Consider the following 27704-nt stretch of genomic DNA (forward strand, 5'->3'; position numbering starts at 1 on the left):
GAATGAACGGAGCCAAGGGACGGTGACCTGGACCTCTTTCTAGATGTCGGTTCCGAAGGTCTGGTCGGAACCGACACAGGAATTTCCAATACCTCGAGGAACCCACAGAAACTGCAGTCTGAGACTCATCGGCTCCAGCCGGAGCCGATGTAGACGGAGGTTTCGAAGCCTTAGGCCTCGGCTCAGAAGCTGGAGCCGAGGACCTAGAAGCCTTGGAGGGCTTTCCCGAAGGAACTGTAAGGGAACCCTCAGGCTTAAGTAAACCTCTCAAAATAAGTTTGTTTTTTCTTTCCTGCAGGACCCTGGGGCTGAAGCCGTGGCATACAGCGCAGGAGTCCTGCAGGTGTAAAGGTCCCAGGCAGTAGACACAAGAAGTGTGACCGTCTGTCAGAGACATTTTCTGACAGCACGAGTCACACTTCTTGAAGCCTGAGACCTTTGAGTCTTTAGACATTATAGAAGGAAGTGTAACCACACACACACCGTCAAGCACACTGATTACACCCTATACAAGTTTAAACTCAAAAAATAAAACACACTATCAAAGTTTTAAATTCTTTGAGAAAACACACACACACCACTAGGGGATGGAAAAGGCCCAAAGGCCCGAGGGAAGAACTTAAGAGTTCTTGTGGAAAAGGGAGATAATAGAAGAGAAAAGGGACAAAATCCACTAAACTAAGGGAAACAACTGTTAAAAATTAAACTAAAGGGGTTTAAGTAGACTAAATTTTACTCTACAATAACTCACCAAGAAGCCGGTAGAAACCAAACACCTCGATCGCTGTAGCGGCAAACGAGATCTGAGGTAACTCACGCCTAGCATTGTGGGATATAAGGGGAGCCTCGAGCCGGTGGAACCAACTCTCGAGCTTTTAGAGTGGCCGAGTCGGAGCCGAGGTCGGCTCCGAACCCATCCAGCAAGAATGAAGGCGAGATAGACAACTTAACATCCACTGTTAAAGTGGAAATAAAGAACAGTTCATCTGCTTCAAAATAAGTGAAGGTTTACAGCTACTTTGTAGAAAATACAATTGTGCAAAATCTTACCATAACAGTAGAGGTCTTTTTCTTCGCTTTTGCAGCATTCTTTACAGAGTGGATCTCCTGCCAAGGACAGTCCAACGCCTGGCCAGTATACCAAAACCTTTAGCTCTTGTAGATACTATACATCACACATATGCCTCCCTCATACGTTGTTGGGCATAACGGTGATGCACGGATGCAAAAACGCAGAAATGGATTACCTCCTGGGGAACAGAATACCCTCAGGGGCAAATGAGAACATGTACATCCAGAAGGAGAAAAAGGATAGAAGAAAAAGGAAGCAAGGGTCCCTTCAGCCAGGAAGGCAACAAAAGCAAGGGGTAAGAGCTAGCAAAGAGGGGAAAGGAGGGTGGGATGGAATACTGCAACAGTGGGCATCTACTGTTATGCTAAGGTTTTACACAACTGTACTCTGTCCATCCATATCACTCTTACAGTATTTTCTACAATAGGGACAGTACAAGAGCCAAGAAGAAAGCTCAGAAGAGCCCTCTACAAACCCATGCAGAACAGCTCTAGCAAGACCCCCTGGCCCTGAAAATAACATCCAATTTATAATATTTAGTGACAATATGAACACAGGACCAAGTGGCAGCCTTTAGGATGGAACTGGTGCCCAAACCCTTGAAAAATGCAGCAGATGAGGCAGATGCCCTAGAAGAATGTGCCTTTACAGATGAAGAAAGACATCTCCCATGAAAAGAATAACAAAAAAGAATAACAGCCAAACCCAAAGTCCTGGGATGAAAAGAAACAAAACGTTGCTCAAATTTACAAGTTGCCTTTGTTTTATCCAAATAATACTCGAGCTATACAGAGCTAAGGTGTGAGGAATACAAAAACATTCCCTACCAAGGAAAACATAGGAAAACCACTTTCCAAGATATTGGACTTTGTACTCTTGAACAGAATAAAGGAGGTTGTCTGTTCAGAAAGGAGACAAAAAGATCTCAACTGAGGAATACCCCACTGATGGACTATTTCCAGAAACACGTCCATCCATTTATAAGCCTGTGTTCTGGACCTGCTCAGTCAGTCTACCACTAGAGTGTGCTCTGAAGGCATGTAAACCACCTCAAGAGTCACTTGATACCTGAGAGCTATATCCCATGCTAGATGACCTAATCTGCAAAGGAGATAGGACCTCATATCCCCCCTGCTTGTTGATGTACCACATCACAGTGGTATTGTCTGTGAAAACTTTGAAGGGGATAGGATGGAAAAAGAGAAAAAATGCTAGCAGAGCTCTCTTCTCTTTTAAGTTGATACAATCTGACTTCTGATGAGGAAGCCAGAGACTCTGAACCTTTAGAGGGCCACAAGACCCCCCTCCCCCAGTCTGAGGCACCTGTGAACAGTTTCTGAGAAGGATCTGGAGCCAGAAAGGGTAGCCTGAGACTGGGAAAGAGTTGCAGAATCCACCACAGAAGTTTGAGTTTGAGACAAGGAATTAAAGGACCAGGGAACTCCAGAGGGTGACAGTGTTGAAGCCCACCTAATATGGACTCTGTCAACAGGAAGCATGAAAATAGTGAAGGCCATAAATTGCAGAACCCTGCGAAATCCCATGGCCATTAGAGAGGACAGAGGAAGGAGAGACTGGAAAAAGGTCATCAGAGACAAAACCCTGGGAGCAGGAGGAGAAGCCAACATGAGAATAGTTTGAAGCCTGTGCACAAGAAAAAAATGATCCCAGGATGGCATCAGAACTAAATTTTTGAGATTTATTATGAGCCACAGACTTTGGAAAATGCAAGTGGAAAAGTGGAGATCCTGCAACAGGTTGGTAGGAGACGGAGCCTAAATTAGCAAGCAGGTCATCCAGACAGGGGAAAATCTGTATCCCTTAAAGCCTGCAAAAAGCAACAACAGGAGCAGGGCATTTTGGTGATACCCTTGGGGGAGCAGAAAGGCTAAAGGGTAAATTAGAGAACTCAAAATGAGAGAAAGAATCAGAAACAAACATTTCCTGAAGAGCAGGTGAATGATATGAAGATATGCATCCTTGTCTAGAGAAACCAAGAAGGCCTGGAGAAGAAGAGGAGGAACAAGGCCTGAAGAAACAACATCCAGAAAGAAGGAACCTTGAGAAAGTTGTTGAGCAGAGAAAGAGCCAGAACTGATCTGCATGTATCTGTCTTCTGAGCAACTAAAAAGCATTGAAAAATTTGGCCTCAATATCATCAGGTAAAGCCTGAAGCTGTAGCCAAGAACAACCCCTTATCACAGAACTGAATGCAGCAGTCCTGGTTCCGTCATCAGCTGCATTTTATGGAGGGCAGGCAATCTGTGAATTGGACCCAAGCAAGGGAAGAGCAGATGCCTTCACATCAGAATCAGGAAGGTCAGACACCTGCTTAGCTACCCGAGAAAGAAGAGCCAAAACATACCTGTTCATGTGGCTTTGGTAATCAATAGCCCTAAAAGTCAAGGTGGCAGCAGTATAAACTTTTATATACAACTGTTCCATAGCCTGACAGTCCTTATCTGAAAGAAGGGGCTTAGTAGAAGGCAAAAGCTTAGAAGGCTTATCAGTGGAAACCAAAACCACTGAAGTATCAACAGAAGGGCACGTATACAAAAATTGCAATACTCTGGAACCTTGTAGAATCAGGGTTCTTAGGAGCTGGGGGCTGAGAATAAGGAGCTACAGAGTCAGCAGAAAAGGTGTGCAAAAGGGCTGACCAAAGAGGAGGAACAGCAGACAGCTTAGGAGACTCTGTTTGTAAGAGCTCATAATACCATCATACGAGCAATAGTATCCACAAAGATAAATTCTTCCAGGGAGAAGTCTGGGCTCAAAGAATCCTTCTTCCTCTGAGCTACAGTCTAGAGGAGAAGGTATTTTGTGAGGAGTAAGCAAGGGATTCCTCCCCAGAATCCAACTCCTTGTCTGAGAAATCCAATTACCTAGGCTTCTTAACAGGAGTGAAAAATCAGGGAGAAGAACGGACTGACACTCCTTGAGGAGGTTTCAAGGCCATCAAAGCACTGAACAGACTGAGTAAAAACCTGCCATTCTTGCTGGGGATCTTTAGCAACAGGGGCTAAATGCTTGACAGACAGAGCACTGCATATGGTAGTGAGATGTGCATAAGCAAAAGAAACACTGGTCATGATGATCTTCATGTGAAATCTGCCTTCCACACTGACATTTTTCCCTCCGTGGATGACGTGAACATAATTACACCACAAAATTGAAAAAAGGTAGAATAGAAACCCTTCAAAGATGGCTTAGTAACCAGCACAGCAATAGGGCATTCAGACCAATATTCAACAATGGCATATGGACTGACGGCAAGGAAGTTCTAAGTGTTTGCATCCGTGCATCACCTTTATGCCCTTTGCCTTACGTGGGGAGCATATGTGCGCTGTACAGTGTCTATAAGATCTATACGGCTTTTGTATACTGGCTGGGTTTGGGTTATCCTTGGCAGAAGATCCTTTCTGTAAAACATACTGCAGCAGTGAAATAGGACATTTCATACCCTGGTTTCAAAATGGAATGTAACTTCATGATTCATCCATACATAATGGCTGAGCAATTAGGCATTGTCAGATTTGTGGGAAAGAAATAGTTGTAAATTGTGCATGGATGTCAGTCAGCTGATGGGTGCCACAGCAGTGCAAGAGATTTGGCAGCTGAGATCTGCAGTACTCTAGTGACGTCATAAACACGATTACCACAGCAGGCATGATGTAACAAGGTACCATTGCAGGAATGGGGATCCCAGTGCTATTCAAAGAAATAATAATGGAACAAAGGTGAGGAATCCACTAAACAGTAAGTAGTAAATATGCTAGGGTTACAGAAGCCACTGGGGAATAGGAGCTGTGAATAATAATTACAACTGGCATACAGCAGCTGGATCTAACTGCAGTGGTAGTCTCAGAAGGGATCTTCTGAGGGTTGCAAAATTGTGGTGGAACATTCAATTTTGACAGAACTAAACTTCATCCTTTGATCAGCCCTGACTATGCTTTCAGCTCTGGCATAGGCATAACCCTGGTTTGACCTTCTACTGGAATCATTTTTTTGGAGTCCACTTCAGGCATGAACGTCCAGAGTTTGGTTCACCACAGTCATGCCCTTAAGCTATTCTCAGAATCACAGATGTTAACCAGCACACACTACATAAACAATACTATAATACAAATCATAATATGCACTTACACACTACACCATTTGTTCTCAAACATTAAAGAGTGGCGTATATCACTGTGTTTACTAGACATTTGCTCCGCATTTGTATGAAATATGAGAAGGTGCCATTAAGGATTGAATGCTGTAATGTGTGTGATATTCTGTTTGAATTTGGTACATATATGACAATGTACACAAACACTGTAAAGACATTGCAGTTTTCAGCAAATACTGGCAATGCATTAGGATTCTTGCATGTTTGTATACATGTGCGTGCATGATGTGTGTGTGCTTGTACGTATATGTGCAAAGAGTACGTCTGTGTGCAAGCATATGTTTAAATAGACAGTAGTGCATAAAGGTTTCTGTGACAGTGTATCAAAGGGAACCTTCCCTGTCTCCATCCTTAACTTCAGACATGTATACAGCTTTTGCTAAAATAGCATATGTACATTTTATAAAAATTGACACTAGTTTACTATTAAAAATTCATTCATTTTGTGAATATGGTACTTTGCAATCTCTGACACCATCTAGTGGGAAATAGATTGATAGACACACAGATTTCTTATATAGTATTCACAGTGGAATCTATAGCAAAACATAAGTGCTTGAAGCATGCAGAAAATACATTTTTGTGCGATAACTACAAATTAAAATAGTGACGTAATTTTTGTACTTTTCGTAGATGTCTCCCAATGAGACTTTATGAAGCTAATAGTGCTGCTGGTTGTTCTAAGGTGATCTGCAAATTAATAGGTTATAATAAATAGTTAAACACATTGTAACAAAACCCAGTGCAACAACCTGTTCATTCATGGCTATTTACTGAAAATATCCTTTCACATTTTTCCAAAGAAAAATTGTAACCTGCAAACTCGCACCTGAGTGAGTACCTGCACTAGAAATAGATAATTAGAAATGAATACCTTTTCAATAAGATGAGAAGCAGCTAATATCTAATGTTAGCATCTACTTCACCTAAAGGTACTACTGTGTGTGTGTGTGTGTGTGTGCGCGCGCGTAGTGTGTGTGTGTGTGTGCGTGCGCCCGTAGTGTGTGTGTGTGTGTGTGTGTGTGTGTGTGTGTGTGTGTGTGTGTGTGTGTGTGTGTGTGTGTATATATGTGTGTGTGTGTGTGTGTGTGTGTGTGTGTGTGTGTGTGTGTGTATATATATATGTGTGTGTGTGTGTGTGTGTGTGTGTGTGTGTGTGTGTGTGTGTGTGTGTGTGTGTGTGTGTGTGTGTGTGTGTGTGTGTGTGTGTGTGTGCATGCATGCATTTGCGTCTGTATGTTTAAGTTTCATAAATTACCCAGGTCAAGGTTTAGGATCTAATACAGTGCATTAACAATACACCAGATCTGTTTTCAGTACCGCCCTGTACTTCTTAGTGACGTGATTTCAAATTAAAAACAGAAATGGCAACTGAGTATTTGTAGGGCCACATTTAGAAAAATAAAAAGATGGAGTAAGAAGTAACTGAAAGGGCAACAGTGAAAGAAATCAATTACTGAGTGAATGTAGTCACACTGGAAAATAGCCTTTAACATCAAATTTGGCTCACTAGGTTCAAGCAAAAAGAATTATAAACAAACTTCATATACATATACACAATGAAATGAAATACCACTGAGAAACAAACAAAAAAATAACAGGCTGAAAAGGATGAACAGGGCTCCAAACAAAGTTAGACAAAAGTGTTGTAAATGACTCCTCCTGAGCAGTGTAAAACTACAGTGGCAAAAAGCATCTGAAACGGTTTAAATGGCTAACTCCACATTTACACTGGGATGAATAATATCTATAACATGTTTTTATTGACAATGAAGACCAGAATCTGCCCATTTCCATATTTTGTTGCATGGGTGCGAATTTTCATGCTGCCTCAGGTCCCTGTTAGGATGTGCACATCCTAAATTCTAATTCACACCTTCACCATCCTTTCCTCCATTCTTACTTTCTCTGTTTGTTCTTTCCTTCACCTGTCCCTCTGTCCTCCATCCATGGTTGCCTGATGGAAAAAGCATTTATTGACTAGACTGACAAGCATTATGATTAGAAACCTATGTACCGGAGCAGACGGATGTTCAGCAGTGAATCATGCACACTGCAAGGCACACGAGAGCTACTAATGGAGCTACATAGGGCAAGCACTTTTATGCCAAGAGTGCATTTTGTAGATTACTGGATCTGGCACGGACCTCAAAGCAGTAGCTGACACATATGAGCCAAGAGAATCTAGCTATGCCACAGTTCCAAAAACAAAGTAATGGATGAGAATGGACATGGCACTAAGAAAGAGTCATACAATGAGATTCAGGTGATGCTAGATTTCAGTATATCCCATCTGATAAACAGCAGCTTAAGTGCTGAGAAGCATTCGCATCACATCTCTACCACAATGCAAAACAAACACAGCACCAGACAATGGCAGTTTAAAGCCAGTGTCAGAAAGCTACAGAGGTCTGTGAAGGAAGCAAGCATAACAGGTATTATCCTGAGACAGAGACAGGAGAAGGACAGCAAGACTGAAACATAATACTGGGGAAATGAACTTTGGAATCACAACCAAATCTCCAATACAATTTAAGTCAATGAATAAACAGCAACCTCTACTGCAAGCCTTCTGCAGAGCAATGAGTCACCTGAAAAAGCAGTACCTCTATCTTTTCATGAGCCACTGAAAAAGTACCATTTGAGATGAATATCTCTATGTGAAGCCTGCAGATAGATCATGACCATGGCTGCTGTCTGTATAAAGTTTTTATTTCCTCTGCACCTGTCCAGTGTCTTTTTTTCATATGTCCTTCTTAAAATGGGACATGTAAACTGTCAATAAAGTTCTACTAAGTAGATTAACTACTGCACTATTATGTATATAATATGTAATTATGAATGTAACCCTCTGATGAATGTATTTCTATATGTATTTCACTTGCCACAGTTTAATGTATGATACTGTAATACAATAATGTGTGGTACTGATGAATGTAATGTATGGTACTGTAATGCAGTAATCTGTGGTACTGATGAATGTATTTCTATATGTATTTATATGTCAAATTTCTATTTTCTGTTGAAGCTTTTCTCCTCGGGCCTCCACTGAAAATGGACATTTGTAGCCCAGTCGGACAAACCCGGTCAACAAATATAAAATAAATAAATAAATAAATTCCAAAGGCCTCCTGATAATTTACCCAAATTAAAAAAAATGAAATAAAATAGAGGTATGACACCAAAACAAAGGGGGCGGCAACTCAAGGTACTTTTCATCTACAACCTGGTCCACAGTCAAAAACCATGAGTAAATTATGTAAGCAAAGGAGTTATGACATCACTAGCAAGACAACAAACTAAAGGCTAAGATTCAGAAATACAGGAATAATTTAAAATGGGACAAGCTTTAAGCTTAACAAAGTAAACTACATTAATTATAAGGCAAAAATATGAAGTCCACACATAAATGGCTGCAAAGGCAATAGCTGCAACATGCCAGTATGTGACAAATGAATGATATTATACAATAACAATAATAGCAATATGGACATGATAGCAACTGTTCTATAACTCTACAGTTAGTAGAGTTGGTCATGCAAAGGACTGTGAAAATAGTCATTCCTGATATTGGTACAAAAGTGCAGATCCATGAGGACCAGTGTAAGTAATGAATATGAGCACACGGAGACCAGAAAGGGATAGTGGTGTGCAATCAACCTACACACTCTAAGGAATGAGCTAGTCAAGACCTAGGTCTGATGAAACATTTAATATGAATCTTAAGGCAAAAGCATATACACATAGTTGTACAATTAAGTTTTTTTTTTTTTTATCTATCCATCCATCTTGTTTGCTTGCTTGCATTTAATAAAGGAAAAGTTAAGCAGCTGTGCAACTGTTTACAAAACAAGACAGGTAAGAGGGGCTTTCAAACCTACATTTCATAAACAGAAAATGCAAGTGTAAAATGGAGCAAACTGACTAAACTGGAGCAATGCAGCCAAAAACAACTGAAATTATGAGAGCTAAGCATTATTCTCTGAGGTAATGTAAGATAAATGGCACAAACTGAACTGACCATTTTTTCACAGGCATTTACTGGTTCATAAAATACAGACAAAAAAAACAGTCTCTCTCTCTTCTCTGAATTTGTAAGAGAAAAAAAAACTGTGCCTGTTTCTAATTAGATCAGGAAGACGGTATAACAAAGGTGCCTCTGTGTTAAAATGGCAATGTACAGAAATAAACAATATTTGTATTGAAATATACTTGCAAACTTTGTTGGGTATATTTCTTAAAATGTGAAAGTCATCATAACCCATTGCAAGGAATCAAGAGTTGGCAAATGTGATACTTAAAACAAGTAATCTCCGTGGTATCCCCGAAGTCTCAAAACAACCCACTAAACAAGTGTAGTGTGTCCAAAAACAAAACAGTGTAAGAAACCGCTCTGTGTGGAAGATTTTCAGTCCATATATCTCTAGTTAATCACTGTATATTAATCAGATCAGACAATAGTAGTAGAAGTAGCAAACTTAAACTCGTCAAGTCAAAACAAAACAAAATATAATAATAGAAAATATATAATTGTACAGCATTACTAAGTATTCAAAAGTAATCCAAGCAAGGCAGGCAGCCTGTTTCCAGTGGAAAATCCTTGGATATGTTTGCTACTTCTACTACTACTGTCTGATCTGATTAATATATAGTGATTAACTAGAGATATATGGACTGAAAATCTTCCACACAGAGAAGTTTCTTACACTGTTTTGTTTTTCAGATGAAATACTTACATGCTCCATGTGCCATCTAGTGGACATTCTTAAGACTGCATGCTAGCAAATCAGTTGACAAAAACCTATAACTGCTTCTTTAAAATCACAACCTGCTTGCCAGACAGAGTATTTTGGAAAGTTCACCCTCCAGGGTCCTTGTATAAGATGATTTGGTTTGCAGCAATCTATGGTAGACTTCATTTCAGAGGACCACATTATAACCGAGACAGAAAAAAATGTGTAGGCTTTTGTTGCAACAGTTGCACTGATTTGTTTCCCAGCAGGGCACTGAATAAAAACACCTGACACAGAAAACCAAGAAAAGTGTACCACAATTCCTTGAAATATGATTATTTGTATAGCTAAGAATAAATATAAGGTTGATTATTTTCTGAAGCATATTCCTGGTTTTGTATTATATTTTTATGTTTTTGACAAAGCTAGTGGATTTCTGGCAAATCACTGAAAACTGCAGTCATTAAGCACAAATGACAACCATGCACCATGGGTAACTAAAGAATGTAAATCTGTACTCAAGGCCAGAGACAAAGCTTGGGAACAATTTCACAAATACAAAACCCAAATAAAAAGGCAAAAATTCTTAGAATGGCGAAACAAAGCTAAGAAAAGTACAGTTTTGTACCTACCATAAATGTAGATGTTCGAGGATCCCCATTGCTGCAGTCCTTACTATTGAGTAGTCCGCTGTCCAGTCGGCCCGAATACCAGAGTATATGGCTGACGTCGGTCAGGGCGCATTAGACTGACGTCAGTACGTCAGGGTACTAATGCGCATGACCGACGTCATATCCTCAGTCTTTTCTTGCCCCAGATGTCAGAAGACCCTAAAAAGACAAGGCCCAAAATACCTGCACCAAAAATATGTACAATATATACAAGAATATATACAAAGTATCAGCATGTAACCTCACCTACACAACCACCCCTAAACACAGAGGGGAAGGAGGGAGGGTAAATTGGACTGCAGCAATGGGGATCCTCGAACATCTACATTTATGGTAGGTACAAAACTGTACTATGTTCTTCGTTCCCCATTGCTGCAGTCCTTACTATTGGGTAGAATCCCAAAGCAGAGGTAAGGGAGGCTGGCAAATCATAAAGAAGTAGGAGATGACAACATGCCTTGCAAAACAGCTGTGGCAAAACCAGCCCTAGACTTAGAGTAGATAGGAAGGTGATAATGCTTAGAGAAAGTATGCACTGAACTCCAAGTAGCTGCTTCCAAAATATCCTTAGTTGCCACCCCTTAGAAATGCTGTTGAAGTGGCAGTAGCCCTAGTGGAATGAGGCCTAATCCCAGCTGGAATCTCCTTGCCATGATGGGAATAACAAAATGCAATGCAAAAGCCAATCCACCTAGAAATAGTTTGTTTTGACACAGGCTTGCCCTGCGAACTCAAAGCAAAAAGAAACAAACAACTGCTGAGACTGCCTAAAATCCTTAGTCCTGCTTAAATAATAACGCAATTGCCTGTGTACATCTAAAGTGTGCAAAATCTTTTCCCCTTTATTTTGGGGGTCTGCATAAAAGTAGGCAAATGAATAGTTTGGTTTAAAGCCACACTAGAAACCACCTTAGGCATAAAGGAAGGATTAGTACGTAATGATACCCTATCCTTATGGAAAATCAAAAGGGCTCTACTGCCATAAGGGCCTGCAACTCAGACACCCTTCTTGCAGAAGTAATAGCCAACAGAAAAGCAGTCTTCCATGACAAGTATTTCAATTCAGCAGTAGCCGCAGGCTCAAAAGGTTGTAGAGTAAGTTTTTCCAACACAAAATTGAGATCCCAAGCAGGAGTAGGAGCTCTACGTGGGGGTCTTATATTCTTTGCCCCTCTAAGAAACTGCTTGAACAAAGGATGCGAAAACAATGGTGGGTCACAATCATAGTGAGCTGAAATTGCTGCAGCATGAATCTTAATGGAAGAGAAGGACAAACCCTTGTCCAATAACTCAGTAAGATATTGAAGAGCCACACTCAAATTAGGCTCAGAAATCTCCAAATTCTTTGCTGTACTCCAAAATAAAAATCTCTTCCATTTTTCTGCGTACACTTTCCTTGTACTAGGTCTTCTAGCTTCCATAATCACATTTAAAACTTGTTGAGGAAGTTGAGACCTGCTGTGTTTCAACACAGAATATGCCAGGCTGTTAGATGAAGAGAGTGAAGCTTGACATTGAGCAGATGACCGTCCTTCTGAGATAACAGATGAGGAATCAGAGGTAAAGGCCATGGAGGCTTCTTTACCAGACTCCGTAGTAGTGGGTACCAGTGTTGCCGAGGCCAATCTGGAGCTATCAAAATCATCCTTGGCCTGTCTTGTCTGACCTTTAATAGTACCTTTGGAAGAAGAGGCAGAGGTGGAAAGGCATACACATGAAGGTTTTTCCAACTGAAAGACAGAGCATCCACTTTCCAAGCTGTGTGATGAAACCCCTTTGTGCAAAACTTTGGCAGCTGGTGGTTTAGTGGAGAAGCGAACAGATCTATGTCTGGAGTTCCCCATGACACTGTCAATTTCTGAAATACATGAAGATCCAGTTTCCACTCGTGGGGATCCATGATTTGTCTGCTCAACACATCTGCTAAGGAGTTCTGTGCTCCCGGCAGAAACCTTGCCTGAAGAGTTAGTTGCAAGCTTAGCGCAGTCTCCCATAAAATCATTGCTTGCCTGCATAGAGGATAAGAATGTGTTCCCCCTTGTTTGTTGATGTACCACATGACAGTTGTGTTGTCTGTTAGAATCAACACCTGCCCTGGAAGTAGTAACTCCTTGAAAGCCATTAATGCAAACTGGACTGCTAACATCTCCTTCATGTTGATATGTAGATGTTGTAGTCTGGCAGGCCACTTGTCTTGTATCCACTTTCCATTTAGATGAGCTCCCAAGCAATGTCCGAGGCATCTGTCGTTAAAATCTGACTCGCCTCTGGCCGGGTCACAGAGAGTCCCTTGTTTAGGTGACATTCCTGAGCCCACCACAAAAATTCTTTTTGAAGGCAAGGTATTATTTGAATGACAGTGTCCAAATCCTGGCAGTGCTGTGTCCATACATTTTTGAGATACCATTGTAGCTTCCTCATATGCAGTTTGGCATTGGGAAGCACCAGAATACAAGATGCCATGAACCCTAATGCTTGAAGGACTGTCCTTGCAGTCAGCACGGACTGATGAGATAGTTGATGGAAGTAAAGTGATAGACTCTTTTGTTTGTCCGGGGTTAAAAAGGCCATCTGGGCTGCTGTATTCAGTCTCACACCCAGAAAGCACATGTCTTGAGAGGGTACTAGACTGGACTTTATTTCGTTCACAGAATACCCTAGGCATCTTAGCACTGCTATAACATATTCCAGATGCTGTAGAAGGTCTTCCTTTTCTTGAGCCAGAATCAGGCAGTCGTCCAAGTAAGGATAGATTTGAATTCCTTGCAGCCTGAAGTAAGCTATCACTGGAGCCAGAACCTTTGTGAATACTCTGGGCGCAGTAGATAAGCCAAAGGGCAATGCAGAGAACTGATAATGAAAATTTCCAGCTCGAAACCGCAGATACTTCCTGCAACTTAGCCTTATAGGCACATGAAGGTAAGCTTCCTTGAGATCTAAAGTTACCATCCAGTGATCTTTGCCCAGCAGAGGTAAAAGCTGTTGTAACGACAACATCTTGAACTTGGGAATGTCCAGATAAGTGTTGAGGAGAGATAAATCCAAAATTGGTCTCCACGTGTTCCCCTTCTTTGGTACTAGGAACAGGCGAGAATAAAATCCTAGGCCCCTTTCTGATACAGGAACTGGCTGAATGGCCCCATCTGGAGTAACTGAGAAATTTGCTTGTGAGCCTCTTTTCTTTGTGGAGGAGGAACGTCTGGCATGCCTTTGAAAGGAGGCATTGTATGGAAATAAAACCTGTAACCGTGGTGAATGATATCCAACACCCATCTGTCTTGAGTAATTAAATCCCAATTTTCTTTGAAAAGACACAGTCTTCCTCCCAAAGGAGCTACCAGACGAGAATCTACTGGCAGCTGAAAAGGCAGGTCATTGGGTCTGTTTACGAAAGGACTGACCCCTGCCCTCACCAGAAGTCTGAGCAGGTGAACTCCCTGTTCTAGGCCTAAAAGAACCTTGAGCTCTGCCCCTACCACGTCTAGACCTACCCCTAGACTGGGGATCATAAGCAGGATATGTCCACCCCTTAGCAGGCCAATTTCTACTAAACTTCGGTGGCTGAACCTGCAAAAAATCTTTAACAGTTTGCATAGACTTAGCTTTGTCCTCCATTTTCTTTAAAACTGCTTCCACAGGCGAACCAAACAACACATCAGACTGTAAAGGAGCATCCAAAATCCTTGTTTTAACATGCTCAGCTAAATTCTGATCCCTCAACCAGGCATGCCTGCGAAGAACAGAACTAGTGGCAGCCACCCTCGAGGAGGCCTGTACAGCATCAAAACCACATTGCAAAGAATGCTTACCTACTTGTTCAGACACATGAACTAAATCTAGCAACTCTTTACACTCAATACCTTCCGCTAAAGCATCCACCTTAGATTTCAATTGTGAAAGGAGATAATTTTGATATTTTAGCATGTGAAACTGACAATTCAACGCTCTCATGGCTAGAGTGGAAGAAGTATACACTTTCTTTCCCCACCTATCCAAAGCCCTTGCCTCTTTATCAGTGGGAACAGGATTTTTAACCACAGAGGCCTTAACACCTTTAGGCCCCTGAGAAACAGTTTCTGGATCCGCCCTAGGACTCTTAAACAAATACTTATGAGCTTCGGGCACCCTATAGTACCTATCAGGTTTAACAGGAGCAGGAGGCAAAGAGTCAGGGTTCAGGGAAGCCTCTGCAAAACATCTTCCACCACATTCAACACAGGAGGTATAGCTAAGGGCCTATGTTGGGGTAAAAATAAGAATTCCCTAAGCCTTTTCCTGGAATCAGAGTAATCTTGGCCTTCCCATTTAAAGTGTTCTCTCATGGAATGCAGAGTCTCTGAAAATGAGAAATCCTCAGGAGGAGAAGCTGTAGGAGTGGAATCATCCACATCAGAATCAGAATAAGGAGGAAACTCCTGCAAATCTTCCGCAGAAGACTCTGAAGCCTCTGAATACTGTTCCAAACACTCAAACTCAGGTTCCACCCTAGGCCTCTTATCAGGAGGGGGCATAGAACCTCTAATCATAGTAATCAAATCTTCTGCCATTTTAAGCATATGTTTCTTAGGCACAGAACCTGAAGTGCTAGGAGAAGCCCCCACTGAAGCTAGACTTGGCCTACCTCTCAAAGAAGTTTTGGCAACAGAAGGAGAGGCTCTAACTACCTTGGGAAGAGAGGGAAGAACAGTTACCTGAGAAGACCCCTCAGCCTGGCCTACCTCCTGAGAAGGCACATCCTGTAACAGTAAAGTCTCTGCCTGAGACTCCAAAGAAACTCCTGGCAAAACCTCAGGCTCCACTGATCCTTCTAAAGAACCGACGTCCGGGACTGCCGGTTCATCAACCCTAGGCTTCGCTGTTTTGTCCTTGCGCTTCTTGGACGAAGCGGGCGTCGGAGCATCCGACGGCATTTTATAATTGCAACGCTTCCCAAACACTAACCTGGCACAGTCTAACCGTCTCTTAATAGTGCGTTTGTTAAACCTAGCACAGGAGCGGCATCCAACAACGTCGTGCTCAGGCCCTAAACAAGGTATACACAAGGTATGGTAATCCCTATGAGGTATCTGTTTCCCACAAGAAATACAGTTATTCACTTTTTCTGACATCCGGTTAAATACTGAGGCAAGAAAACCAAAATGTTCCCAACGGGTACTTAGCCAACTCTGATTCGGTCTGAAACTCCGGCTTCGGAAATATTTCAGAACGCCAACCTGCACTCGCAAAACTGCTTCTGCATCGGACCATGCGGCAAAAAAGACTGAGGATATGACGTCGGTCATGCGCATTAGTACCCTGACGTACTGACGTCAGTCTAATGCGCCCTGACCGACGTCAGCCATATACTCTGGTATTCGGGCCGACTGGACAGCGGACTACCCAATAGTAAGGACTGCAGCAATGGGGAACGAAGAACATCTAGTAAAATTAGACAAGAAATACCACTAAACATCCAGACAAAGCACGCTAAAATTCTCAAAAATTATGGGCTGCAGTTAATAGCATATTACAGCCAGGTAAATCAGCTACTCCGATACCAACAATAGCAAACAATTCAGATAACATTTCCACCCAGTTCAATAAATATTTCACAGAAACAATTCAAGCCCTTGCTGACTCCGAAAGTAATGCAAATTGTTCCAAACAATCCAAAACCCAACATAGCAACAACTCCCAAAATAACACATTCCACTTTAACCTACACCCAGTATCTGTCGAATCTATTACAAAACTTCTCCAAACACTCATACCAACAACCCTGGCCACTGATTGCTTACCCACAGAATTCCTACAGTCAGCAGCTGAAGTAATAGCCTATCCTGGAGACATATTCATAAACAGATCAATATCAGAGAACAAGGTCCTTGTTATCTGGAAAACCTCTCACATTCAATCACTACACAAGGGAGGTAACTCTACCGAACTCACTAATTACTGGCCAGTTGCCATCCTATCCCCCTTATCTAAAATCTTAGACACAGTTGTCTATACCCAACTAATGGACTACCTACTCAAAAACAAACTACTAACTACCACCCAACATGGTTTTAGACCCTTCCACAGCACCACCACAGCTCTAATGTCCTTTACTAACTCAGTTAACCACTATAGAAACAGTGGACAATTTGTCTCTACCATATTTTTGGAGTTATCCAAAGCCTTTGATATGGTTAACCATAATAAACTTATCAATATTCTCTCCAATCTAAACCTTAGTTCTCCCACTATTATATGGTTCCAAAACTACCTAGCAGGACATCAGCAGGCAGTCCAGTGCCAACGTCATGCTACTCAAGTCAGAAGTGACAAACTTCACGATGCCCATGCAGACGGGAATTGAAAGTTCAACTGCTGAATTCTACACTAAGGCACTGTACGAGCACATCCACTCATGCATGAATCGTGCCATCCCAAATAGAACCAAGATGCTCTCATCCAAAAAAAGGAAGCCAATCTGGTGGTCCCCTGCCATAAACAAACTTTACAACAAAAGGAAGAAACTGTTGCAGAAAAGAGGAAAATCCCAGGATGCAAAAAACTCCCTTACCAGCCTCAGTAAGAAACTGAGATCCCTCATAAAATCCTCCAAAGCTAGTTACGAAAATAAAATTGCCAAAGATTCCAAAGACAACCACAAGGCATTTTATAAATATGTCAAGAATCTAAATGGCAATGCTCAGATCTACTCTGAGCTAAAACAGAATGGCATTAAATATACTGATCCCAAGGATATTGCCAATATCCTGGCAGATCGATTCAGTGCCAACTTCACCCCCCTCCACCCCCTAAATGGCCCATCTCAATACCGGAAGATTGCCAAATTCCAGTAATAATGGCCACACAGGTAAAAAATACACTCTCCAAAGTTAAGAATACAGCATCCATGGGACCAGATAACATCCCGGGCTGTGTACTACATGAACTACAATATGAACTGGCACCTCACCTAAGTGTCATGTTTAATCATAGCCTCACCTCAGGTTTCATGCCCACTGAGTGGGGCAGAGCTACAGTTATCCCACTCCACAAGGGGGGATCCACCTTGGATCCCGGAAACTACCGTCCCATCAGTCTGACGAGCCTTATCTGCAAGGCCATGGAGCATATTATCATGGAACTTATAAACAAAGACATTGGCAACCTTCAAACACTGGACCCCACCCAGTTTGGGTTCGTGAAGGGCTGATCTTGTCTCCTGAACCAGACTGACTTCTTCAAATCAGTCTCCAGAGCCATGGATAAGGGTAAGGTGGTTCACTCAGCCTATCTAGACCTTGCCAAGGCCTTTGACACCATCCCCCACTCTGGAATCATAGATAAACTTACTAAGATGGGTTGCTAACTGGCTTACTGATAGAACCCACACTGTAAAAGTAGCAGACTCCAAATCCAGCTCCAGACAAGTGACAAGTGGAGTACCTCAGGGTTCAGTTCTGGGACCGCTCTTGTTTGGCATCTACTTCTCTGAAGTACAGGCCAACACTAAGGGACTCTGGCTAACAAAGTTTGCAGATGACTGCAAACTGGGAGCCATTACTGAATCCCCAAATGATGTGGATACTCTACAAAAGGGCCTTACAGAACAGATGCTTGGTGCCAGAGCCATGGGCTCAAGCTCAAAGCCAAGAAATTTATAGTTATCCCCTTTGGGAAAAAACATGTACCCGTGAATTACCATATAGGTGGCAGTACACTAAACACCGAAAGTGTGATAAGAGACTTAGGGACACAGGTAGACAGTGGTCTCACCTTCGATAACCACAATCCCACAACAGTCAGGAAATCCTTCTATGTGGCACACCTCATCACTAAGGGCTTTTCATCCAGAAAAAAGGAGGTCATTGTCCCACTGTACTCATCACTCATTAGACCCATTATAGAATACAATGCCCTGTTTGGTATGTACCTCTCAAGACATCTGCAACAACTGGAAAGGTTGCAGAAATACCTCACGAAAAGAATCACAGGCCTAAAGCAGATGCCCTATGCTGACCACCTTAAAAAACTCCAGCTATACTCTGTCGCATATCGTCTACTCAGAGGCAATCTCTGCTTAACATACAAGGCCATGTCAAACCCAGAGCTGTTGGACATGCTACACTTAAAGAAATCCCAATCCCTCAGAGCCACACGCTCCAGGGATCTAAACCTTGTTATCACAATAAACAAAACATGCTGGAGGGATAGTTTCCTGACCCAGAGACTCCCCAGACTCTGGAATAGATTGCCCATACATGTCAAGCAGAGTGCCTCTTTGGCCCTCTTCAAAAGGAACCTTGACGATTGGATGGGAGAAAGGAAATTCACTCCGGGGATCACATCAGTTGCCCTGCTAGACAGGGGTCCAGGGAAGTAAATAGTGTGGGAAGAAATAGCCAGGGAATTGTTACGGCTAGGCTTGTATAGGCCCTAGGGCTGATAGCCTAGTACCAACCTATGAACCCATGAATACCAACTTTCTCCTCTTCTTCCAATTGTCTTAGAGGTTCCTCAAGGCTCCATCCTTGGGCCATTACTATTCTCTCTTTTCACTAACCTGCTCTCTACCTCCACAACAAATGCCTCAGTAGTACAATATGCTGATGACTCCACCCTAATATGTGCAGCTCCTACACTAAAAGATCTCCACACCTTAACTCAAGACTCCTTTTTATCTGCCAAAACATGGCTCACAAACTCCCAACTCATTCAAAACAAAACTACTACTCTTCAGCTCATCAAGATGCCCCCACCATACCACTCTTATAACATCTTGTCTAAAAAATAAAACAGTAATCACCACAACAACCCACACCAAACTACTAGGAGTCAAAACTGAAGGTAACCTGAAATTCAATATTCACATAGCACAAACTATCAGGAAGGTCCACAAGAAATTAGGTCTTCTATATCGGAACAAGCACTTTTTCACAAAACACACAAAAACCAGAATAGCTCAGACACACCTCTTATCTATCCTTCTATATGCCTCCCCAGTTCTAGCCAACCTCTGCAAGACAGACTTAAAGTTGAATCTTGCTACAATAAAATGGCCAGGTTTGCAACAGAGGCCCCATATAGGATTCCTCACTGTACATCTCTCAAACAGCTAAAGTGGTTTGAACTTCCCCGGTTGCTACAATTTAATCAACTAACCTTTGCACACAAAATATTCTATAACCCTGAGAAAATCCCAACTCTCCAAAATCTAATCCAACCATACACCACTAACAGAACCTTATGGTCCAGTAACTGAAACCTTCTAAATTCTACCAAAACCAATAATGATGCTGGGAAGTCTCTCTTCTCCAATACTATCTCTAAAATATGGAATAAGCTACCAACCCCACTGACCTCCAACTGCTCTACTACACAATTTAAAACCCTCCTTAAGTCACACTTTATGACCACTTGGTTATGCTCTTGTGACTATCCTAGATAAGCACCTCCCTCAATTCACTATAATTCGTCTTATAAGAATATTAAAATTCCCAGTGAATCTATCATTAATTGCATTAAGCTAACTTGTTAGTATCTTTTACTGTATATTACACCTTTACTTAACTGGTCTTTTCAATCAGTTATGGTTGTACTAATTTGTTGATTTGTTATTCATTTAATCATTGTCACTATATGTCTATATAACCTTTGTAACTTAATCTCTATGTACTCACAGGAATGCTGTAACATTGAAATGCTTCTTAACTCTCATATGTCTGTAACCTGTTGCTTTTCTCCCCGAACCTCCGCAGAAAATTGACATGTGTCCAGTCAGACTTTCCCGGTAAACAAATGTAAAATAAATAAATAAATACCGGCAGACATTTAAATTACATACTTCACATCTTTCACAAAATGCATTTTAGTGCAAAACCTGTTATTCTAGCAACTTTATAGCACAGAAGAGAAATATTGATACCTGTGTGATGAAAGGAGGTACTGCCAGCACAGTTAGCTGGAATTTTGTAAATAATTATATGTCATTTGTGAATATCAAACTAATTTATACAAGATACTTGTGTTACAAATGTATTAGAACTGTATGTCGTGTGTATATCAAACTGTCTTGTACAGATGTCTGTGTTGAAAAGGTATTTGCAAAGTGCTTGTACTTAAAATATATCCAAAGTGTGCCCTGCTGGAAGAGAACAGAAATGTACATGCACTATTGTAACTGTTTAAATGTATATGTTAACTGAGGAAACCGGAGGGTTAACCTCAGTCCAGCAAACTTTAGAAAAATATGTGAAATTAAATCACTTTATAGGCTAGGCCATAAAGGGGCTATCTGACAGGTTTTGGTACAGCTAGAGAGACGAAGCCTGACAAGGAAGCTTTCTATATTGTCTTTGGTGTGAACTAGTTGCTACTTTGGACGCATGAAGGAATGTAATTGTTTTATGACTTCCAGCAGCTGTCGAAGATCTGAGCAAAAGCTCTTGTCTAGGTAATTTTATAGGTAGATGCTAAATACTGCCAGCTACCAGCAATGGGGATTTGCACGAGAACGAGAAGTCAGCTGAATAGAAATGATGTCAATCTGCAAGCTATCACAGCAGTAATATTATAGATATTATTTTGAAAACTCTCAGAGTGAGACAAAGCATTCTGTATTCTGTCTTGGACTCAACAACAAAAACAAGAACCATTCACCACATCATCTGCCTTACTCTAAGTATGAGACTGCCCTTTAATGTTGTTTTAAATATTTCCTATGATTTTGAACTCTGGTGTCACTGTGAATATATATTTAGTATTGTATTCTTTTATTATTTATTATTAAATATATTTTAACATTTAATTTTGGCTGATCTGTGTAGAGATGCTTAAGTTTTGAGAGTACTTGCATATATATTTGGTGACACTGTGTGAGTCACTCCTAATAGCCTTGCTCTTGGTCAAACTACCATTTGTATTAATATTAATATTACACAGTAAAATTGGTCACCCTTTGTTAAGGGCCTTAAAGTAGCTGTCAAAGAGTGACTGGTGGCAGTGGTAACTACCTTACAGTCTGGGCAGAAGTGGGGGGTAGAGCTAGTAAACCTGTGCCAGCCTTTCCTAGGTGTGTGTGTGTGTGTGTGTGTGTGTGTGTGTGTGTAAATCAAACCTCAAAAAGTATGCCAGTTACTTGGGAAGAGACGTGAAGCACTGGTTTGACAGAGAGGGTGCTGAAGTTCTTGTCTGGTCATTCATCTGAGACCTCAACCCTATAGCTGTGCCACTGTAGGGTCTTATTGGGGATCGGGAGAAATCAGCCACAGACTGACTGTGGTCTCTGTGTGCTCTTAAGGGAAATTGCACTTGATGCAGACAGCTGCACCTGGAAATACTGTGTGTGTACTTGTTATCCTTCTAGTGAACGTCCACATACAGATGCCCGTGGTGAGGATTGAGGCTCCTTGATTACTGGTCCAGTGGAGGGTCGTCACATATTAATTGGTGGCAATGATGGGATAACCACATAACATACTGGGAATCAATGGTGTGGATATGGAACTCCTGTAGCCTCTAAACAGTGGTCACTAAAGAAGGAGTTTGTACTCTCAAGCGGCCACATGGTAGACATTCATAGTTTCATATCGCAATAGTTTTACTTATTTTTTGTTAGCTTAGCTAGTCAGCAAGAGCAGGCAAGGAAGTCAGCAGAGGATTATGGCAAGCTGACAAGGAGCCAGCTGGCTGAGATGTGCCAAGTCAAAGGACTGATGCATGGCAACCTGACTAAAGCTGAAATGACTGCAGTCTTAGCCACAGCTACATCACAGACAAGCAACCAGGAAGACAACCAGACTGGCCTTGGGGGCATGCAGCTCAGAGTTGACCCAGTAGTCAGGGACTTAAGGACACAGATAGTAATCGAGCCTTTGACCATTATCTGTCTACAGTGTTGAGGAAATCATTCTATGTTGTGCAACTTATAAACAAAGGTACCGCATCTAGTTCCAAGGAAGTCATTGTTCCACTGTATTCAGCATTCATCAGGCAAATCACTGAGTACAATGCCCCCTTTGGTATGTACCTACCAGGCCTATCCAACAACTGGAACATCCACAGAGGTTCCTCACTAAAGGAATACAGGTCATAAGTAAAATGTCCTATGCAGACCGCCTCAAGGCCCTATCTCTGTATTCTGTCTCCTACAGGCTTTTGAGGGTAGATCTATGCCTGGCATACAGGGCATTTTCAGACCCCACTTTGATGGACTTTCTGCATATCCTCAAAACAAACAGCACCAGAATTACCCATTCTAAAGACTTAAACGTTGCCTGTGATATAATAGGACCTGCTGAAGAGAGAGGTATGAATCCCAGAGACTACCGCATCTATGGAACAGGCTTCCCATTCATATGAAGCAGAGTTCCTCCCTAATCCAATTCAAGTGCAACTTAGACAGCTGGATGGGAAACCGGAAATTCATCTCTGGTTTGGCACCCATGTCTCTAATGGGCAGAGGTAACCTGTAAATGGTTCATCTCCCAGGCCCATGCTTACACTCATCAAGGGTATCAGAACATGTCTGTGATTTGGGATGCATGGCTAGGCTTAAAAAGGCTCTTGTGGTCAACCAGCTTATTGTACATTTTTTATATTTTTTCCCTAACAGATGTTTGTTTTTCAATTGAATTATACAGCTTATAGGTCACATGAAAGGTGGGAAAAGTTTTGAAATGATATATTGTGGTCTCATTTTTTATATCACAAAAACCTGGCATTTTAACAGGAGTGTGTACACTTTTTATATCCACTGTATCTGTCGCACTGCAAACATCGGGTCAATTGTGCTGCATCCTGAACTACTCATCTCCCATCTTACATTCTACTACTCTGTGTATCCATTTATCAATCACCCTCTCCAGAACTTTTATGCAATGTAATAGGAGTTTGATGCCTCTGTACTGCCCACAGTTGTGGATGTCCCCTTTGTTCTTGTACACTGGCATGAGTATGCATATTCTCCAGTCATCTGGGATATGCCTCCACACTGCTATTAGGAGCCATTTACCCCCATCTCACCCAACATCTTTATCATATCTGCTGCGACCTCATCTGAGCCTGCTGCTTTCCCTGACTTAATTTTCCTTAGTGCTGTTCTTACTTCTTCTAGGGTGGACTCCTTCTGGGGCAGTACAGCTTCTGTGGGGTTTTGTTCATTCAGAAGCTGATGGAAATACTCCTTCCACAGTAGTATCAATGTGCAAGTGATTATGATTATGTCTTGCCTTCCCACTAAGCTGTGCAGATATGCTGAAATCTGATGATCACAATGGCCAGCCCATGGCTCATGCAACAAAGACTATGCTGGATATGTCAGATGTATATTGCCGTGTACCTTTGAAGATGTCTACTCATTGGAAGTAACCCTACAGGAGTAAAAATACATGCTCCACTACATTTTTCATGGACTGTGTTCTAGAACAGTTCCTGCAGGACCTGGGGGTTTTGTATCTGTGTAATCAACAAGGGTTCTAACACTAACACCTGCAACACACAATTCAAACTGTATTATTTCTGGTCTGCTCCCTGCTTGCATTTAGCAATGTCTAGACCAGTCTACCTAGCATATTTGTGCATCTGACAAGTAGATGTCCAGTGGTGAATTCCCTCACAGGAACCACTGATGTACATAATACATATGCCAAATATGTAAATCATAAGAACTGTCTGGATGACACATGGACACCTTATAAATAATGCTCTGGGCATTACAGGCCATTTGGCAGTAAAGGATGTGGTAGACCTTCCTGCTGAAGATTTTTTTTGTCCAGGTGGGTCCTTAACACATATGTAGTCTATGGTTGCCAGGACCTCAGGAAAATGGATTATCTCATAAAAGGCCTAATATGGTGTTGGTTTGTTCTCCACTGTTCTGGGATCAGGATATGCTCCTCTATACATTGTAGCAATATAGTGAAAAAATGGTTTGGGATTCACAGAGATGAAGCTTGCAGTATCTCTAATCTGACTCCCCATAGATCACTTAACGGTTCTTTTAAGTAAGATGGCTAAGGAAACACATACAAATAGGCTTAGCATACATCTCCTCACTAGTGGAGTTTTAATCTTTCTCCACTGTTGTATGACCTTAGAAATGATGCACATCAGTTTGGGGCTGTGGATGGTGTCCCACCAGCTGGGGTATGGAGGAGGGCTTGCCTCTCTGCAAATAAAGTGAGTCTTTGATATTGGATAAAAGTAGTTTCTGTGAATGATTTTCACATTTTTTGCATTTGCTGAAACTGTTGCTGATTACTTGTTGTGTACTTTGAAGTTCAAGTAGGTCCCTTAAAGTATCACTGTTAACTTAGAAATGAATGGTCCACAGTCTGTAGGTGGTATGTCAGGCACTGTGTACATCTCCTCTTCCCCTGGTGGCATGGAGAACTGTGGCAATCAACACTGTTGCACCAGTTCAAACAGCATCTCCTAGCACATGCTGTTGTGCTACTGCAATTCCCAGCATCACTCCTACTGAACACAGCACTGACATTTTAAACACTTCTGAGCTGTGCTTCCAGGTTGTGTCCCTTCATTTGCATAACCTATGAGGCTTATTGGTATGGAATTCCTTATGTTCATGTCATTGTGCAAGAAATAGCATATGTTGCTAGCATGCTACTTTAGCTACTGATCATCCATACTGCCTGTGTGTCCTTGAATGGCCACAGCCTGCGTGCTAACACTACCCATGTTAATCTCCCAGCATAATGTGCTAATGCACTATTAATCCTAGCTGAGAGGGCCGTGTAACTTTAGATGTCAACTGCCACATGCCTTCTAAATTCATCCCCACACCCACCTCAGAAGGGAAGCAAGAAGAGTAGAGATGGACATCCTTATGCTCTACTCACAAGAATGTAGTGCTTCTTTTGTTGTGAGCATTTTTATGTGCCCTTAGTGTATAGAGAAGATTTAACTCTACCAGAACTTAACCCAGCACCAGTAAGTATACACTCCAATACACAAAGAGGAGAAGTTATTCACCATTGTGTTTCAGTCCTAGCAAGCCTTGAAACATCCAAACTAACTGAATAAAAGCCACCAGCAGTCTAGGTAGCCACCTAGAAATTTCAATGATAGGATGACATTTTTGGCATGATCGACAAAGCACAGAATCCCCATTATTTTCTTTAGTTTTACAGTAACTGCTCAGCACAAAAGTAAATTAGTAATATTATACAATATTGTAATATAACCATAAAAAGACAGTAGTAATGACAAACTGTATGAAAATATATTACCTTTGTTTGTACCATGCCATAACGCTGATGCCTCATACTCTTTACTATTTCCATAATGTTGAACTACAAAATAAAAGCACACAGTATTCAAAACTTCACCAGTTATTTTAGGTTATGTTTTAAATATGTAATCAGTCTTAAAGCATAAAACAACAAACAAAATGCAACTCTGTCATCTTCTGTGAGATAATACCCAAATCCAAATTAATGGTTTCTTCCTTCTGCTCAAACAACCCCCAATAAGTCTGTTCATGTCAAAATATAAATTAATGTATTTAAAAATAGAAATTCTAAAATTCCAGGTTTTAGTGAATTATCATTTCAGGTGGCTGTGAAAGTCCACACATAATGCTAAAGCGGGTTTCCTCTGCAGAATCTGAAGGAGGCGATGTTCTCTACTACATTTTTTAATTTACATCATCTAATTTCAGAATTTATAAAATGGAAATTATTCTGAATGTATCACATTCAGTGAATGATCAATCCATAAACAAAATGCATCATTGCCCGGAATTTGCTTCACAACATTTCTGAGGAGTCGAGTGTGTTACAATGAAATTTTGGCAATTATTTTATAACATTTCTATGAAGCAGATACATCTACATATATTACCATCCCAAACTGCTTTCTGCTAAAGTTGGAAATACCAAATGACTGATATAAAACTAATGCCTTGTTGCATAGCTCTATGTTCAGCCCCCTCCCCTCCTACAGTCTCAGATCTCACATACCCATCTCTGTACCCCACCCCTAAAATCACCCATTAATAAGTCCTCAGGGCACTAACCAAAGCCAAGGACACTGCTTCTGTGGGGGTTGAATAACAGCTGGTTATTGGACAGCCAGTAGCAGGACCTGTCAGACCTATAAGAGGCTATTCGATGTCAGCTTCTAAAGAGTATTATGCTGGATGAACAGTGGGCAGTAACTGTCATCCCACTGCACAAAAGTGGGGTGTCACTGGATCCAGGAAATTACAGACCCATAAGTTTGACCAGCCTGATCTGTAAGGCTATGGAAAGGATGATTGTGAAATTAATAAAGGACATAGGTAACCTGTAGACTCTTGACCCAAGGCAGTTCAGGTTTGTCAAGGGCAGATCATGCTTATTTGCTTACTAAGTACTAGGTTAAGTGCACCTGTGCCAAGCCATCTTCCCTTTTTGTGCTCCTAATAACCCAGCTCATTTAGTTATAGACTGGTCTTACCCATCCCATGGTCGATAATTATATATTACCCCTAATAAGACTAACTGGGATCAAACCATACATAATTTGAGGGGACCCATGTATTGCATAAAGCATTTAGGATCTGCATCTGTCCATTAGTAGTACAAGGGGCAGTCCAGGGGTAACTTTTCTGTTCTCCATCCTCAAGTCTAAGTTGCACTTGAAAATAGACAGGGATGACCTTTGCTTTATGTTGATGGGGAGTCTGTTCTATAGCAGCAGTATCCTCTGAGAAATATACGTATCCCTCCACACCATTCTGTTAATGTTGCAGAAGAGGATTAGATTACTAGACAGACTATTTTTGATGCCACTGACTTGCTAATGTGCAGTAAATTAATCAATAATGGGTCAGAGAATGCCTTGTATGCAGGACACAGGTTATCTCTTAGCAGTCTGTAAGATACAGATTATTGTGACAGGGCTTTGAGTCAGTCCATGTAGGACATGTTGTTTAGGCCTTGTATCTTTTTAGTAAGGTATCTGTGTGGATGTTTTAGTTGTTGCATGTGTCTGGACAGATACATGCCAAAGGGGGCATTATATTCAATGACTGACCTAACACAGGCTGAGTAAAGGGAGACATTGTCATCCCTAGATCT

General features: G+C 41.4%; 1 protein-coding gene across 1 annotated transcript in view; it reads right to left on the bottom strand.

Annotated features, from left to right (window-relative positions):
• LOC122789363 (tyrosine-protein phosphatase non-receptor type 13-like) overlaps positions 1–27704 on the bottom strand; it is a 2815362-nt gene that overhangs the window by 51817 nt on the left and 2735841 nt on the right. Inside the window, exon 43 of the mRNA XM_044056752.1 lies at positions 25872–25934. Within this exon, the coding sequence (XP_043912687.1) occupies positions 25872–25934 (63 nt within the window). The remainder of the gene's footprint in view (positions 1–25871; positions 25935–27704) is intronic.

Source organism: Protopterus annectens, chromosome 14.part0 (genome assembly GCF_019279795.1).
Source record: "Protopterus annectens isolate FY-2018-M chromosome 14.part0, PAN1.0, whole genome shotgun sequence".
Taxonomy (NCBI): domain Eukaryota; kingdom Metazoa; phylum Chordata; order Ceratodontiformes; family Protopteridae; genus Protopterus; species Protopterus annectens.